Below are 18,277 nucleotides of genomic sequence, written 5' to 3' on the forward strand. Positions count from 1 at the left end.
AGAAGAGAGAGACACAGTAGGAACAGTGGACACAGGGATCGAACCCCAGTCGAGAGCCAGATCTGTTGCCAGTGCAACAATATTACAGACTCTGCACTCACCTGGCATTCAGTCTTCCACTGTGCTCCATAGTCGGGGCTGGTCTGTCCATTCAGCTCCTGGACCTTAGCTCTCCTCAGCGGGTGCTTCCCCTCTACAGAGCTGGGGTCACTGGGAGTGTAGGTCTTCTTCATGTTGGGGTTGTAGTCCACTATCTGGTTGGTGCTATACCCACGTCTTCTAGGTGATGTTTTACTGTCCATTCCTATGGGTTTGTGAAAAGATTACAATCAGTTTTGCGCACAAATAAACATGACTGAGTGATCATGTCTCTCAGGTAATAAAAATGGCGGGGGTGTATGCCTTATGATTAACGACTCATGGTGTGATCATAACAACATGACTGTTTTGTTCACCTGACCTAGAATTCCTTACAATCAAATGCTGACTACATTATCTTCCAAGATAATTCTCTTCGATTATAGTCACAGCCATGTATAGCAAATACCTCAACGGCCCTGAAAGAACTTCACTGGACTCTGGACTATGTAAACTGTAAACCATACATCCTGAGGTTGCATTTATTGTAGCTGGGAATTTTAACAAAGATAATCTAAGAACAAGGCTTCCTAAATTCTATCAGCATATCGGCATATCAGCGACACGAGCTGGTAGCATTCTCGACCATTGCTACTCTAACTTTCGCGACGCATACAAAGCCCTCCCCTGCCCTCCCTTTGGCAAATCTGACCATGACTCCATTTTGTTGCTCCCAGCCTATAGACAGAAACTAAAACAGTAAACGCCCGTGCTCAGGTCTATCCAACGCTGGTCTGACCAATTGGATTCCATGCTTCAAGATCGCTTCGATCACGTGTGGACTGGGATATGTTCCAGGTAGCCTCAGACAACAACATTGATGTATATACACTAACTTCCCTAACCAGAAACCGTGGATTGATGGCAGCATTTGAGCAATACTGAAAGGGCAAACCACCGCTTTTAATCATGGCATAGCGACTGGAAACATTACCAAATACAAACAGTATAGCTATTCCCTCCGCAAGGCAACCAAACAAGCAAAGCGTCAGTATAGAGACAAATTAGAGTCGCAATTCAATGGATCGAGACGTATGTGGCAAGGTCTACAGCCAATCATGGATTACAAAAATAAAATATCAACGTCTTGCTCCCAGACAAATTAAACAAATTCTTTGTTCGCTTTGAGGATAATACAGTGCCACTGACACAGCCCACTCCAAAGCCTGTGGGCTCTCCTTCACCGTGGCCAACGTGAGTAAAACATTTAAACGTGTTAACCCTCGCAAGGCTGCTGGCCAAGACGGCATCCCTAGCCGTGTCCTCAGAGCATGCGTAGACCAGCTGGCTGGTGTGTTTACGAACATATTCAATCAATCCTTATCCCAGTCTGCTGTGCCCACATGATTTAAGATGGCCACCATTGTTCCTGTTCCCAAGAAAGCTAAGGTAACTGAAGTAAATTACTATTGACACCGTAGCACTCACTTCTGTCATCATGAAGTGCTTTGAGAGACTAGTCAAGGATCATATCACCTCCACCCTACCTGATACCCTAGACCCACTCCAATTTGCTTACCGCCCCAATAGGTCCACAGATGACACAATCGCCATCACACTGCACACTGCCGTATCCCATCTGGACAAGAGGAATACCTATGTAAGAATGCTGTTCATTGACTACAGCTCAGAATTTAACACAATAGTACCCTCCAAACTCGTCATTAAGCTCGAGACCCTGGGTTTCGACCCCGCCCTGTGCAACTGGGTCCTGGACTTTCTGACAGGCCTCCACCAGGTGGTGAGGGTAGGAAACAACATCTCTACCGAGCTGATCCTCAACACTGGGGCCCCACTAGGGTACATTCTCAACCCTCTCCTGTACTCCCAAAATTTTACAGATGCACAATCGAGAGCATCCTGTATCACCGCCCGTTTCGGCAACAGCTCTGCCCACAACGGCAAGGCTCTCCAGAGGGTAGTGCGGTCTGCACAACGCATCACCGGGGACAAACTACCTGCCCTCCAGGACACCTACAGCACCTGATGTCACAGGAAGGCCAAAAATATCATCAAGGACAACAACCACCCGAGCCACTGCATATTCAGCCCGCTATCATCCAGAAGGTGAGGTCAGTACAGGTGCATCAAAGCTGGGACCGAGAGACTGAAAAACAGCTTCTATGTCAAGGCCTTCAGACTGTTAAACAGCCATCACTAAATTACTCATCTCATATGTATATACTGTATTCTATACCATCGACTGCATCTGCCTATGCCGCACGGACATCGCTCATCCATATATTTATTTATATGTACATATTCTTATTCATTCCTTTACATTTGTGTGTATAAGGTAGTCATTGTGAATTTGTTAGATTACTTGTTAGATATTACTTCACTGTCAGAACTAGAAGCACAAGCATTTCTATACACTCGCATTAATATCTGCTAACCATGTGTATGTGACCAATAAAATTAGATTTGATTTGATGTCTGACTGAGTCATCGTTACTGTGTGCATTGGACAACATTTAAACCAGTGGAAATGCAGAGATGATCAAACCTCTGGATTCTTACCCATGTTGTTATGCTTAGTGGGGCCAGGGCTGCTCTCTGACATGGAGTCTTGGTAGGAGTCAAACAGAGGGCTGGAGTGTATGTCCCTGTGGGTTCCCTGACAGTCAGAGAAGCCTGTAGTCGTCCCTGGGTCCTCCTCTTGGGAGTGGTAGAACACGGAGCTGGCTGAGTCATTGGAACGCATCATACTGTAGTGCTTCCTCTTATCCTGGTGGAAGAGTTGAATGGGAAATGTGTGAGTCCTGTATATCTACACCACTTGAGAGACAGTAATTGACAGTTGCTGATAGAGACATTAATTTCAAGATATTGTTTTTCAACACATTTTCAAAGAGGATATACAGTTGTCGGAAGTATACATACACTTAAGGTTGGGGTCATTAACATTTTTCAACCACTCTCCAAATTTCTTATTTTTGGCAAGTCGGTTAGGACATCTACTTTGTGCATGACACAAGTCATTTTTCCAACAATTGTTTACAGACAGATTATTTCACTTACAATTCACTGTATCACAATTCCAGTGGTTCAGACGTTTACATACACTAAGTTGACTGTGCCTTTAAACAGCTAGGGAAAATTCCAGAAAATTATGTCATGGCTTTAGAAGCTACTGATAGGCTAATTGACATAATTTGAGTCAATTGGAGGTGTACCTGTGGATGTATTTCAAGGCCTACCTTAAACTTGACATCACGGGAAAATCAAAAGAAATCAGCCAAGACCTCAGAAAAATAATTGTAGACCTCCACAAGTTTGGTTCACCATGGGACCACGCAGCCGTCATACCGCTCAGGAAGGAGACATGTTCTGTCTCCTAGAGATGAACGTACTTTGGTGCGAAAAGTGCAAATCATCCCAGAACAACAGCAAAGGACCTTGTGAAGATGCTGGAGGAAACAGGTACAAAAGTATTTATATCCACAGTAAAATTAGTCCTTATATCGACATAACCTGAAAGGCCGCTCAGCAAGGAAGAAGTCACTGCTCCTAAACCGCCATAAAAAAGCCAGACTACGGTTTGCAACTGCACATGGGGACAAAGATCATACTTTTTGGAGAAATGTCATCTGGTCTGATTAAACAAAAATAGAACTGTTTGGCCATAATTACCATGGTTATGTTTGGAGGAAAAAGGGGTAGGCTTGCAAGCCGAAGTACACAATCCCAACCGTGAAGCACGGGGGTGGCAGCATCATGTTGTGGGGTGCTTTGCTGCAGAAGGGACTGGTGCACTTCACAAAATAGATGGCATCATGAGGTATGACAATTATGTGGATATATTGAAGCAACATCTCAAGACATCAGTCAGGAAGTTAAAGCTTAGTCAGAAATGGGTCTTCCAAATGGACAATGACCCCAAGCATACTTCCAAAGTTGCAAAATGGCTTAAGGACAACAAAGTCAAGGTATTGCGGTGGCCATTACAAAGCCCTGACCTCATTCCTATAGAAAATGTGTGGGCAGAACTGAAAAAGTGTGTGTGAGCAAGGAGGCCTACAAACCTGACTCAGTTACACCAGCTCTGTCAGGAGGAATGGGCCAAAATTCACCCAACTTATTGTGGGAAGTTTGTGGAAGGCTACCTGAAACTTTTGACCCAAGTTAAACAATTTAAAGGTAACACTACCAAAAAAGAATAGAGTGTATGTAAACTTCTGACCCACTGGGAATGTGATGAAAGAAATAAAAGCTGAAATAAATAATTATCTCTGCTATTATTATGACATTTCACATTCTTAAAATAAAGTGGTGATCCTAACTGACCTAAGACAGGGAATTTTTACTAGGATTAAATGTCAGGAATTGTGAAAAACTGAGCTTAAATGTTTTTGGCTAAGGTGTATATAAACTTCAGACTCCAACTGTATATATAAAAATGATTCAACATGTTGGGCTCTATTTTAACAAACCTAACGCAACGGTCAATCTAAGCGCTGGCGGCAGCACGTTAGGTTCTGGGGTGTGGCAGAAATATTTTTGCTATTTTCACTACCACATTTAACGGTATAGTTGGTGCGAAAGGGCTTGGTTTTGATGAATAAACAAGTTGTGGGTGTGTCGAGGCTTGGCTGCTCGCTGGCCAATCAGAACGTGCTTCATGGCTAAATATGTGGTTGCTCAAAGTTGTGTATTTACGGTCTTTTATGTATTGCCTTGGACTCCAATTCCAATTTTAGTCCGTTAAAAACCATACAGAAACAAAATAACTAAGTGTAGACCTATCTCCTCATTGCTAAGCTGACAATGTAAAACATCTGCCACTGAACAAGGCCATTAACCCACTGTTCCCTGGTAGGCCGTCATTGTAAATAAGAATTTGTTCTACCCTTTTGTGACTAGGGGGCAGTATTTTCATTTTTGGAAAAATAACGTTCCAGTAGTAAACGGGATATTTTGTCAGGATAAGATGCTAGAATATGCATATAATTGACAGCTTAGGATAGAAAACACTCTAAAGTTTCCAAAACTGTAAAAATATTGTCTGTGAGTATAACAGAACTGATATTGCAGGCGAAAGCCTGAGAAAAATCCAATCCGGAAGTGACTCATCTTTTGAAAGCTCTGCGTTCCAATGCGTCCCTATTGAGCAGTGAATGGGCTATCAACCAGATTACTTTTTCTCCGTATTCTCCAAGGTGTCTACAGCATTGTAACGTAGTTTTACACATTTATGTTGAAGAATACCCGTAATCGGCTACATTGCGCAAGTGGCAACCTGATGGCTCTTAGAGTGATTCTCGCGTAAAATACAGAGGTAGCCATTATTCCAATCGGTCCTACTGAAAAACTAATTATCCCGGTGGATATATTATCGAATAGATATTTGAAAAACACCATGAGGATTGATTATAAACAACGTTTGCCATGTTTCTGTCGATATTATGGAGCTAATTTGGAATATTTTTCGGCGTTTTCCTGACTGCAATTTCCGGTCGATTTCTCAGCCAAACGTGAAGAACAAACGGAGCTATTTCGCCTACAAAAATAATATTTTTGGGAAAAATGAACATTGGCTATCTAACTGGGAGTCTCGTGAGTGAAAACATCCGAAGCTCATCAAAGGTAAACGATTTAATTTGATTGCTTTTCTGATTTCCGTGACCAAGTTACTGACTTGCTAGCTGGACAAAATGCTATGCTAGGCTATCGATAAACTTACACAAATGCTTGTCTAGCTTTGGCTGTAAAGCATATTTTGAAAATCTGAGATGACAGGGTGATTAACAAAAGGCTAAGCTGTGTCTCAATATATTTCACTTGTGATTTTCATGAATAGGAATATTTTCTAGGAATATTTATATCCGTTGCGTTATGCTAATTCGTGTCAGTCGATGATTACGCTCCCGGACCCGGGATGGGGAGTCACTTTACTGACTTGCCTAGTTAAATAAAAAATAAAAAATAAATATAGGGGTTAGGTCTACTGTAAATTGCATTATGGCTGAGCATGGACATGCCAAATGTTGTCAATAAGCAAGATAAAATACATTATAGGCAACATTAAATGTATTATTAATAAGGCCTAAAAAGAGAGCGAAAAATTTGAACCAAATTCTAAACAAAACAGCGACTTGTTTTAAATAGGCTGTCTAAATACACATTTTGTGGTTGAGCAACAGGCACCACCATAATTGGAGGGTGTTATGCACATACAAACCTCGTACAGCAGCTGGACAAAGATCCAATATAAAGAGAAATGTCCACCCACCTTTATACTACTTCTAAATATAACGTTTTATATACACTGAACAAAAATATAAACGCAAAAATTCCAAAGATTTTACAGAGTTACAGGTCATGTTGAAATGAATTCATTAGGCCCTAATCTATGGATTTCACATGACTGAGAATACAGATACGCATCTGTTGGTCACATATAACTTTTAAAAAGGGTAGGGGCGTGGGATCAGGAAAACAGTCAGTGTCTGGTATGACCACCATTTGCCTTATGCAGTGTGACACATCTCCTTCACACAGAGCTGATGAGGCTATTGATTGTGGCTTGTGAAATGTTGTTGTCCCACTCCTCTTCAATATGGCCGTGTGAAGTTGCTGGATATTGGCAGGAACTGGAACGCGCTGTCGTACACGTCAATTCAGAGCATCCCAAACATGCTCAATGGGTGACATGTCTGGTGAGTATGCAGGCCATGGAAGAACTGGGACATTTTCAGCTTCCAGGAATTGTGTACAGATCCTTTTGACATGGGGCCGTACATTGTCATGCTGAAATATGAGGTGATGGCGGAAGATGAATGGCACGACAATGGGTCTCAGGATCTCGTCACAGTATCTGTGTGTATTTGTGTTTGTTGTCCATAGCTTATGTCTGCCCATACCATAACCCCACCGCCACCATGGGGCGGTGACATCAGCTAACCACTCACCCACACGACACCATACACGCTCGCTATCTGCCATCTGACCTGTACAGTTGAAACCGGGATTCATCCGTGAAAAGCAAACTTCTCCAGGGTGCAAGCGGCCATCGAAGGCGAGCATTTGCCCACTGAAATCAGTTACGATACTGCAGTCAGGTCAAGACTCTGGTGAGGACGACGAGCACGCAGATGAGCTTCCCTGAGACGGTTTCTGACCATTTTTGCATACATTTTGTGGTTGAGCAAACCCAGTTTCATCAGCTGCCAGGGTCGCTGGACTCCCGCAGGTGAAGAAGACGGATGTGGAGGTCCTGGGCTGGCATGGTTACACGTGGTCTGCGGTTGTGAGGCGGTTGTGAGGCCGGTTGGACGTACTGCCAAATTCTCTAAAACGACATTGGAGGCAGCTTATGGAAGATAAATTAGCCTTCAATTATCTGGCAACAGCTCTGGTGGACATTCCTGCAGTCAGCATGCCAATTGCACGTTCCCTCAAAACTGGAGACATCTTTGGCATTGTGTTGTGTGACAAATTGCACATTTTAGAGTGTATTTTATTGTCCCAAGCACAAGGTGCACCTCTGTAATGACCATGCTGTTTAATCAGCTTCTTGATATGCCACACCTGTAAAATGGATGGATTATCTTGGCAAAGGAGAAATGCTCATTTTAATAACAGGGATGTAAACAAATGTGTGCACAAAATATGAGAGAAATAAGCTTTTAGTGCACATTTCTGGGATCGTACATTTCAGGTCATGAAACATTTTACATGTTGCATTTCTATTTTCGTTTAGTGTACATATTGGAACCATCTTACAGATTGTAGTCACACCTCCAGAAGCTGCATTGCATGCATACCAGCAACATTCTCAACATAAAACTAGGACAGTGAATCATTCTAATAAGTTTGGTTCGATGAAATTTAACAAAAAATAAGCAATCTGTTTGTTTTTCAACAATAAATAAATAAATTAGATCATGAAATCCCCATCATAAAAAAGACAGGATGCATTGCTGTTGAACCAGCCTTTATAGTAGGTCTAGGGTAAGGGTAGCCTACAAAGAGCTTTGGTTTTAAAAACATTAAACGAAAAACAACCACTGAGGTTCTCATCTCTTGTTTCATGATGGGCATGGAAACACGTAGCCTACATCATGGAGCGGGTTTTACACACGTCCAAGGCATGGCTAAAATAATGTAGGCATGCCTACAATACAGATAAAAAGGAAATGTCAAGTCACTGTTTTGCTCATCTCAAACTTTATATTTTATTAAAGCTTTGGTGATTAAGATTTATTTCCAAGCAGTCTCATGACGAGGCAAACTGTTACGGTGCGTGAATGAGGACCCAAAAGCGAATCAACTTAAACAGAGCTTCTTTAATTACCAAACATAGGTAGGCTCAGATGGACCGGCAGATTCCGACAGGACAGGACAAGGTTACAGCAAACATGACGACAGTCTGGTTCAGGCATGAATGACACAAACAAACAAGAATCTGACAAGGACAGGAGCAGAAACAGAGAGAGATATAGGGACCTAATCAGAGGGAAAAAGGGAACAGGTGGGGAACGGGGTGAATGGGTAGTTAGAGGAGACAAGGGACAGCTGGGGGAAAGCGGGGGAGAAAAGGTAACCTAACACGACCAGCAGAGGGAGACAGGGTGAAGGGAAAGGACAGAGACAAGACAACATGACAGTACATGACAGTACCCCCCCACTCACCGAGCGCCTCCTGGCGCACTCGAGGAGGAAACCTGGCGGCAACGGAGGAAATCATCAATCAGCGCACGGTCCAGCACGTCCCGAGAGGGAACCCAACTCCTCTCCTCAGGACCGTACCCCTCCCAGTCAACTAGGTACTGATGACCACGGCCCCGAGGACGCATGTCCAAGATTTTACGGACCCTGTAGATAGGTGCGCCCTCGACAAGGATGGGGGGGGGGGGGGGAAGACGAGCGGGGGCGCGAAGAACGGGCTTAACACAGGAGACATGGAAGACCGGGTGGACGCGACGAAGATATCGCGGAAGAAGAAGTCGCACTGCGACAGGATTAATGACCTGAGAGATACGGAATGGACCAATGAACCGCGGGGTCAACTTGCGAGAAGCCGTCTTAAGGGGAAGGTTCTGAGTGGAGAGCCAAACTCTCTGACCGCGACAATATCTAGGGCTCTTAGTTCTACGCTTATTAGCAGCTCTCACAGTCTGCGCCCTATAACGGCAAAGTGCAGACCTGACCCTCTTCCAGGTGCGCTCGCAACGTTGGACAAAAGCCTGAGCGGAGGGGACGCTGGACTCGGCGAACTGAGATGAGAACAACGGAGGCTGGTACCCGAGGCTACTCTGAAAAGGAGATAGCCCGGTCGCAGACGAAGGAAGCGAGTTGTGGGCGTATTCTGCCCAGGGGAGCTGTTCTGACCAAGACGCAGGGTTGCGAAAAGAAAGACTGCGTAAGATGCGACCAATAGTCTGATTGGCCCGTTCTGCTTGACCGTTAGACTGGGGGTGAAAGCCGGAAGAGAGACTGACGGAAGCCCCAATCAAACGGCAAAACTCCCTCCAAAATTGAGACGTGAATTGCGGACCTCTGTCCGAAACGACGTCTGACGGAAGGCCATGAATTCTGAAAACATTCTCGATGATGATTTGTGCCGTCTCTTTAGCAGAAGGAAGCTTAGCAAGGGGAATGAAATGAGCCGCCTTAGAGAACCTATCGACAACCGTAAGAATAACAGTCTTCCCCGCTGACGAAGGCAGTCCGGTGACAAAATCTAAGGCGATGTGAGACCACGGTCGAGAGGGAATAGGAAGCGGCCTGAGACGGCCGGCAGGAGGAGAGTTACCGGACTTAGTCTGCGCGCAGACCGAACAAGCAGCCACGAAACGACGCGTGTCATGCTCCCGGGTGGGCCACCAGAAACGCTGGCGAATGGAAGCAAGCGTTCCCCGAACGCCAGGGTGGCCGGCTAACTTGGCAGAGTGAGCCCACTGAAGAACGGCCAGACGAGTAGGAACGGGAACGAAAAGAAGGTTCCTAGGACAAGCGCGCGGCGACGGAGTTTGAGTGAGTGCTTGCTTTACCTGCCTCTCAATTCCCCAGACAGTCAACCCGACAACACGCCCCTCAGGGAGAATCCCCTCGGGGTCAGTGGAGGCTACTGAAGAACTGAAGAGACGAGACAAAGCATCAGGCTTGGTGTTCTTAGAGCCCGGACGATAAGAAATCACGAACTCGAAACGAGCGAAAAACAGCGCCCAACGCGCCTGACGCGCATTAAGTCGTTTGGCAGAACGGATGTACTCAAGGTTCCTATGGTCAGTCCAAACGACAAAAGGAACGGTCGCCCCCTCCAACCACTGTCGCCATTCGCCTAGGGCTAACCGGATGGCGAGCAGTTCGCGGTTACCCACATCATAGTTACGTTCCGACGGCGACAGGCGATGAGAAAAATACGCGCATGGGTGGACCTTGTCGTCAGAGAGGGAGCGCTGAGAAAGGATGGCTCCCACTCCCACCTCTGACGCGTCAACCTCGACAACGAACTGTCTAGAGACGTCAGGTGTAACAAGGATAGGAGCGGATGTAAAACGATTCTTGAGGAGATCAAAAGCTCCCTGGGCGGAAACGGACCACTTAAAGCACGTCTTGACAGAAGTAAGGGCTGTGAGAGGAGCTGCCACCTGACCGAAATTACGGATGAAACGACGATAGAAGTTCGCGAAGCCGAGAAAGCGCTGCAGCTCGACGCGTGACTTAGGGACGGGCCAATCAATGACAGCTTGGACCTTAGCGGGATCCATCTTAATGCCTTCAGCGGAAATAACAGAACCGAGAAATGTGACGGAGGAGGCATGAAAAGTGCACTTCTCAGCCTTCACAAAAAGACAATTCTCTAAAAGGCGCTGGAGGACACGTCGAACGTGCTGAACATGAATCTGGAGTGACGGTGAAAAAATCAGGATATCGTCAAGGTAAACGAAAACAAAGATGTTCAGCATGTCTCTCAGGACATCATTGACTAATGCCTGAAAGACAGCTGGAGCGTTAGCGAGGCCGAAAGGAAGAACCCGGTATTCAAAGTGCCCTAACGGAGTGTTAAACGCCGTCTTCCACTCGTCCCCCTCCCTGATGCGCACGAGATGGTAAGCGTTACGAAGGTCCAACTTAGTGAAAAACCTGGCTCCCTGCAGGATCTCGAAGGCTGAAGACATAAGAGGAAGCGGATAACGATTCTTCACTGTTATGTCATTCAGCCCTCGATAATCTATGCAGGGGCGCAGAGACCCGTCCTTCTTCTTGACAAAAAAAAACCCCGCTCCGGCGGGAGAGGAGGAGGGGACTATGGTACCGGCGTCAAGAGCTACAGACAAATAATCTTCGAGAGCCTTACGTTCGGGAGCCGACAGAGAGTATAGTCTACCCCGGGGGGGGGTGGTTCCCGGAAGGAGATCAATACTACAATCATACGACCGGTGTGGAGGAAGAGAGGTGGCCCTGGACCGACTGAACACCGTGCGCAGATCGTGATATTCCTCCGGCACCCCTGTCAAATCACCAGGCTCCTCCTGTGAAGAAGAGACAGAGGAAACAGGAGGGATAGCAGACATTAAACATTTCACATGACAAGAGACGTTCCAGGAGAGGATAGAATTACTAGACCAATTAATGGAAGGATTATGACAAACTAGCCAGGGATGGCCCAAAACAACAGGTGTAAAAGGTGAACGAAAAATTAAAAAAGAAATGGTTTCACTATGATTACCAGAAACAGTGAGGGTTAAAGGTAGCGTCTCACGCTGAATCCTGGGGAGAGGACTACCATCCAGGGCGAACAAGGCCGTGGGCTCCTTTAACTGTCTGAGAGGAATGTCATGTTCCCGAGCCCAGGTCTCGTCCATAAAACAGCCCTCCGCCCCAGAGTCTATTAAGGCACTGCAGGAAGCTGACGAACCGGTCCAGCGTAGATGGACCGACAAGGTAGTGCAGGATCTTGAAGGAGAGACAGGAGTAGTAGCGCTCACCAGTAGCCCTCCGCTTACTGACGAGCTCTGGCCTTTTACTGGACATGAAGTGACAAAATGACCAGCGGAACCGCAATAGAGACAGAGGCGGTTGGTGATTCTCCGTTCCCTCTCCTCAGTCGAGATGCGGATACCTCCCAGCTGCATGGACTCAGCACCCGAGCCGGCAGAGGAAGATGGTAGTGATGCGGAGAGGGAGGCGACGGAGAGCGCGAGCTCCTTTCCACGAGCTCGGTGACGAAGATCAACCCGTCGCTCAATGCGAATAGCGAGTTCAATCAAGGAATCCACGCTGGAAGGAACCTCCCGGGAGAGAATCTCATCCTTTACCTCTGCGCGGAAACCCTCCAGAAGACGAGCGAGCAAGGCCGGCTCGTTCCAGCCACTGGAGACAGCAAGAGTGCGAAACTCAATAGAGTAGTCTGTTATGGATCGATTGCCTTGACATAGGGAAGACAGGGCCCTGGAAGCCTCCTCCCCAAAAACAGATCGATCAAAAACCCGTATCATCTCCTCCTTAAAGTCTTGATACTGGTTAGTACACTCAGCCCTTGCCTCCCAGATTGCCGTGCCCCACTCACGAGCCCGTCCAATAAGGAGAGATATGACGTAGGCGACACGAGCAGTGCTCCTGGAGTAAGTGTTGGGCTGGAGAGAAAACACAATATCACACTGGGTGAGGAACGAGCGGCATTCAGTGGGCTCCCCAGAGTAACACGGCGGGTTATTGATTCTGGGCTCCGGAGATTCGAAAGCCCTGGAAGTGGCCGGTGGATCGAGGCGGAGATGGTGAACCTGTTCTGTGAGGTTGGAGACTTGGGTGGCCAGGGTCTCAACGGCATGTCGAGCAGCAGACAATTCCTGCTTGTGTCTGCCTAGCATCGCTCCCTGGATCTCGACGGCTGAGTGGAGAGGATCCGAAGTCGCTGGGTCCATTCTTGGTCGGATTCTTCTGTTACGGTGCGTGAATGAGGACCCAAAAGCGAATCAACTTAAACAGAGCTTCTTTAATTACCAAACATAGGTAGGCTCAGATGGACCGGCAGATTCCGACAGGACAGGACAAGGTTACAGCAAACATGACGACAGTCTGGTTCAGGCATGAATGACACAAACAAACAAGAATCCGACAAGGACAGGAGCAGAAACAGAGAGAGATATAGGGACCTAATCAGAGGGAAAAAGGGAACAGGTGGGGAACGGGGTGAATGGGTAGTTAGAGGAGACAAGGGACAGCTGGGGGAAAGCGGGGGAGAAAAGGTAACCTAACACGACCAGCAGAGGGAGACAGGGTGAAGGGAAAGGACAGAGACAAGACAACATGACAGTACATGACACAAACACTTTACTGGTGGTCTTAACTAGTCTACATGATTACATCGGGCAGCACACAAATAAGAAAATACTTAATTGAAAGAAGGGGAGGCTATGTTTTGTTTTTAATCAAATAAAATGGGGAAAAAACATTAGTGTTTTATGGTTCTAAAATTTAGAAACATAAAACACTGTTTTTTTCCCCATTTTATTTTATTTTATCTGGGCACAAGCGTGCTGATGTTTGACAGGTAAATTGCTGAACCTGGCCTTAGGGCTGGAAAATGCCAGTGCGCCAGTTTTTACGTGACGAAATTGCAAAATAATGTGCGCCTTAATGTCAGCTGAAAATAGAGCCCAGAGAATACCTACTGAATTGAAATACAGGGGAACAGATACAGTAACATTCAGGAGTGAGAAGACTCAATATGTTAAACACACTATATGAATACATATTACATAGCCACTTTATGTCAAGGTGTAGGCCTACTTACAGACTTGGGGTTGGGATGATAGCGTGTGGTGTCACAGACAACACTGTAGCCAATCAGACGGTCCCCTGGGAACAGGAAGGTGGAGCCTACAGGGGAGAGCAACACTTCCTTGGTCTCAGGGAACAACCAGTCGATGGCAATGTCACTCAGCACTGGGGCCATGGTCTTCTTCAGAGACTTGATCATCTGGGAGAATATAAACAGAGAGATATACAGTTGAAATAGAATAGAAAAAGAGATCTATTGAAGTTATTATTATGTTTTGATAATAATTTGGTGGGTACTTATATTTGTCCTATTTCACACATTCAGACTCTAACCGCTAGGCTACCTGCTGCATATAGACAGAGAAATGCAGGTAACATAGCCTTGAGTTCCAGCGTTATAGAAGTTCAGTAGGGATTGCAAAAACACAGCATTGCGTGTCTGGGCTCGTGAGACTACAGATGGCATAGAATAGAGATCTATTGAAATTATTACGACATACCCAGAAACCCTCTGCCTGTACAATACAATTGTGACATTGTATGTCTGCATGTCTCTGTTGCCTTGAGTTTTACATACCGGTAATGAGAAAACAAGCCTGTGAGCCTGTGAGAATAGAATAATTAATTATCTCAAAAGTATGCTGTGAAGCAGACTGATTCTAATGGGTGTTTTGCTCAACAAAATGAATTGTTAATTGGTAACAGTAGTTTTGCATCCACTGCATAATGACCCTCTATGACATTCAGAATAGCTGGTTGTCACAAAGAGGAGGATAAACATGTAATTGGAAATTACGACCTTGGGCTGCAGTCTCTCCCCTTCTGCCAAGAACTCTGCCGTTCCTTTGGAAACAGTAGCCAGTCCAGTCACCAGTCTCCTGCAAGCACTCTGACCGATTCCGAAAGTGTAGCACCTGCCAAAACAAGATACACATCTCCTCAGCTCAGGCTTAGAGAAAGACCTGAAAAGATCTATAGCTATCTGAGTCTAATAAAAGTCACACACCTTATCTCTCAGAGAGACATGCATTCCCTCACAGAGAAAGCCCTATCGAGATGGTCCGGTGGTACATAGAGGTGATGCTATATTACAAAACAGTCCCCTCAAAGTATTGGGTTATATCAGTAATGTAATTTGTTGCACATCGTAGCAGAAAACTAAGATGATGCCAAATTGGAAATTGATGTGCCTGGGGAGTGAGTTTCTTGAAAAGGGGAGAGAGAGATGGAGAGAGAGAGAGAGAGAGAGAGAGAGAGACAGAGAGAGAGAGAGGGTTTCTGACTATATGGAAGTATTCCTTCCTATTTCCTAAAGAGAGAGAGAGAGAGAGAGATGGTCAGACTTGGCTGATGGTCTATTTTCATCATCCAGTCTAATGTTGTATCTCATCAGTTTTCTCATTAGGTTTGTCAATTACACTTCACAGCTCATACTGAGGATGAATTAGAGATGGCTGAGATGATCTCCATCTCAACACCAGCAGATGCACCAGCGATGGCTCCTCTGCATATTTGATGAGGTCAAACAGTGGGGATTAAAAAGGAAACGCAACATTTAGCATAGCTACATGTCTGACGTAGACTCCTGGGATATGGCACCCTATTCCTTATAGTGCCCTACTTTTGACCAGGACCCATAGGGCTCTGGTCAAAGGTAGTACACTAGGTATGGAATAGGGTGCCATTTGGGATGCAGCCTGGTAGCAGAGATTCATTAGTATTTGCTCTGTCCACTGACCGGGAGTGTGCTGATTTGTAAGAGTGGAGCGATAATCAATCTGGACGCGTGGACGGATCGGCCAGACCACTGTGTATCTAATCCAATCATCTAGGGGCATTCATCCATTAAAAAGGAGAAGACTTAAAGTCATTAAATCAGGAGTAGTTCAGGAGAGGATGACTGCAGACTGAGATTGCAGATGCAACAAACAAAGTGAAACAATATCCCATTCCCTGCAGAGAGTACTGTGTTATTGCCTTTCTTGGTCTATCAACAGCTGGTGTTTTGATTCTGTAGGGGCATGTTCAGAGCGTCAGCGTATTGCAGTGTTTGAAAATATTACTATTACCAACACTATATGACATTGTTGACACAGCGAGTTGATTTGACTTTACCATAACCAACGCCAATTTAGTTTTGTTGTTACACCTAATAATATCAAGAACTGTGCAAATATTAGGTGCATATTTCCAAGCTTCATTTTAAAAGGATTACTGAGCAATAACAAGGTTTTCCACTTAAGCTCCCTCCAATCCTCTAGCCTTGATTACATGTTTGAATAGCTTGTTGTGCAAATGCTGTGAGCATAATAATCATTAACAAGAGAGGGCATGCATTAGCAGGCTCCATCATATTGAATGGGCTAATTGCAACCATCGAAATCCACCAGATTATCGCCATCTGATCTCTTGTTAAACCATTAATACGCTCTGAAATCACCCGCACAGCTGATCGCAATTGCAAACAACATTGGCTAGTCATTTACAGCTCCCTAACGGATGTCTAAATTCTCTTTAAGTCTTGATTGCAGCCAACATTTTTCAAGACTATTTCGCCCTCTGGTTGGAATTATTATCGAAACAGTCATTTTTTGAGCAGACTTCCGTACAAACCTACTGTGTTAATTTACCTAACACGTTGTATGAATGGAAAACTAATGTTGATGGTAAACCAGGGGTATTCAATCAGGGGTCTGTGCCCCCCTAGGGGTCTGTGAATGTACTGCAGGGGGTCTGTGAAAAAAAAAAATATATATATATATATATACACACACACATACAGTGGCTTGCAAAACTATTCACCCCCCTTGGCATTTTTCCTATTTTGTTGCCTTACAACCTTGAATTAAAATAGATTTTGGGGGGGGAGGTTGTATCATTTGATTTACACAACATGCCTACCACTTTGAAAATGCAAAAATATTTTTTATTGTGAAACAAACAGAAAATAAGACAAAAACACTGAAAACTTGAGTGTGTATAACTACCCCCCCCCCCCCCCCCCCCCCCAAAAAAAAAATGTGATTACTTTGTAGAGCCACAATTTGCAGCAATTACAGCTGCATGTCTCTTGGGGTATGTCTCTATAAGCTTGGTACATCTAGCCACTGGGATTTTTGCCCATACTTCAAGAAAAACTGCTCCAGCTCCTTCAAGTTGGATGGGTTCCGCTGGTGTACAGCAATCTTGAAGTCATACCACAGATTCTCAATTGGATTGAGGTCTGGACTTTGAATAGGCCATTCCAAGACATTTAAATGATCCCCTTAAACCACTCGAGTGTTGCTTTAGCAGTATGCTTAGGGTCATTGACCTGCTGGAAGGTAAACCCCTGTCCCAGTCTCAAATCTCTTGAAGACTGAAACAGGTTTCCCTCAAGAATTTCCCTGTATTTAGCGCCATCCATCATTCCTTCAATTCTAACCAGTTTCCCAGTCCCTGCCGATGAAAAACAGCATGATGCTGCCCACACCATGCTTCACTGTGGGGATGTTGTTATCGGGGTGATGAGAGGTGTTGGGTTTGCGCCAGACATAGCGTTTTCCTTCATGGCCAAAAAGCTCAATTTTAGTCTCATCTGACCAGAGTACCTTCTTCCATATGTTTGGGGAGTCTCCCACATGCCTTTTGGCAAACACCAAACGTGTTTGCTTATTTTTTTCTTTAAGCAATGACTTTTTTCTGGCTACTCTTCAGTAAAGCCCAGCTCTGTGGAGTGTACGGCGTAAAGTGGTCCCATGGACAGATACTCCAATCTCCGCTGCGGAGCTTTGTAGCCCTTTCAGGGTTATCTTTGGTCTCTTTGTTGCCTCTCTGATTAATGCCCTCCTAGCCTGGACCATGACTTTTGGTGGGCGGCCCTCTCTTGGCAGGGATGTTGTGGTGCCATATTCTATCTATTTTTTAATAATGAATTTAATGGTGCTCCGTGAGATGTTTAAAGTTTCTGATATTTTTTTATAACCCAACCCTGATTTGTACTTCTCCACAACTGTATCCATGACCTGTTTCAAAAGCTCCTTGGTCTTCATGGTGCCGCTTTCTTGGTGGTGCCCCTTGCTTAGTGATGTTGCAGACTCTGGGGCCTTTCCGAACAGGTGTATGTATACTGAGATCATGTGACAGATCATGTGACACTTAAATAAAGTCCACCTGTGTGCAATCTAACTGATTATGTGACTTCTGAAGGTAATTGGTTGCACCAGATCTTATTTAGGGGCTTCATAGCAAAGGGGGTATGCACCACTTTTCAGTTATTTTTTTCATTTCCCTTCACCAATTTGGACTATTTTGTGTATGTCCATTACATGAAATCCAAATAAAAATCAAATTAAATTACAGGTTGTAATATATATATATCACACACTGCTCAAAAAAATAAAGGGAACACTAAAATAACATATCCTAG

The 18,277-nt window shown here is 45.1% G+C and overlaps 1 protein-coding gene across 1 annotated transcript in view; it reads right to left on the reverse strand.

Annotated features, from left to right (window-relative positions):
* The window catches only part of vwa5b1 (von Willebrand factor A domain containing 5B1), a 67,068-nt gene that overhangs the window by 24,478 nt on the left and 24,313 nt on the right, over positions 1-18,277 (reverse strand). The window contains exons 11-14 of the mRNA XM_090185107.1: positions 14,669-14,783; positions 13,883-14,068; positions 2,659-2,866; positions 102-304 (exon numbers count right to left, since the gene is read on the reverse strand). Coding sequence (XP_090041233.1) covers positions 102-304; positions 2,659-2,866; positions 13,883-14,068; positions 14,669-14,783 — 712 coding nt within the window. The remainder of the gene's footprint in view (positions 1-101; positions 305-2,658; positions 2,867-13,882; positions 14,069-14,668; positions 14,784-18,277) is intronic.

The sequence above is a fragment of the Oncorhynchus mykiss genome, chromosome 9 (genome assembly GCF_057628025.1).
Source record: "Oncorhynchus mykiss isolate SJ-2025 chromosome 9, ASM5762802v1, whole genome shotgun sequence".
Lineage (NCBI taxonomy): Eukaryota > Metazoa > Chordata > Actinopteri > Salmoniformes > Salmonidae > Oncorhynchus > Oncorhynchus mykiss.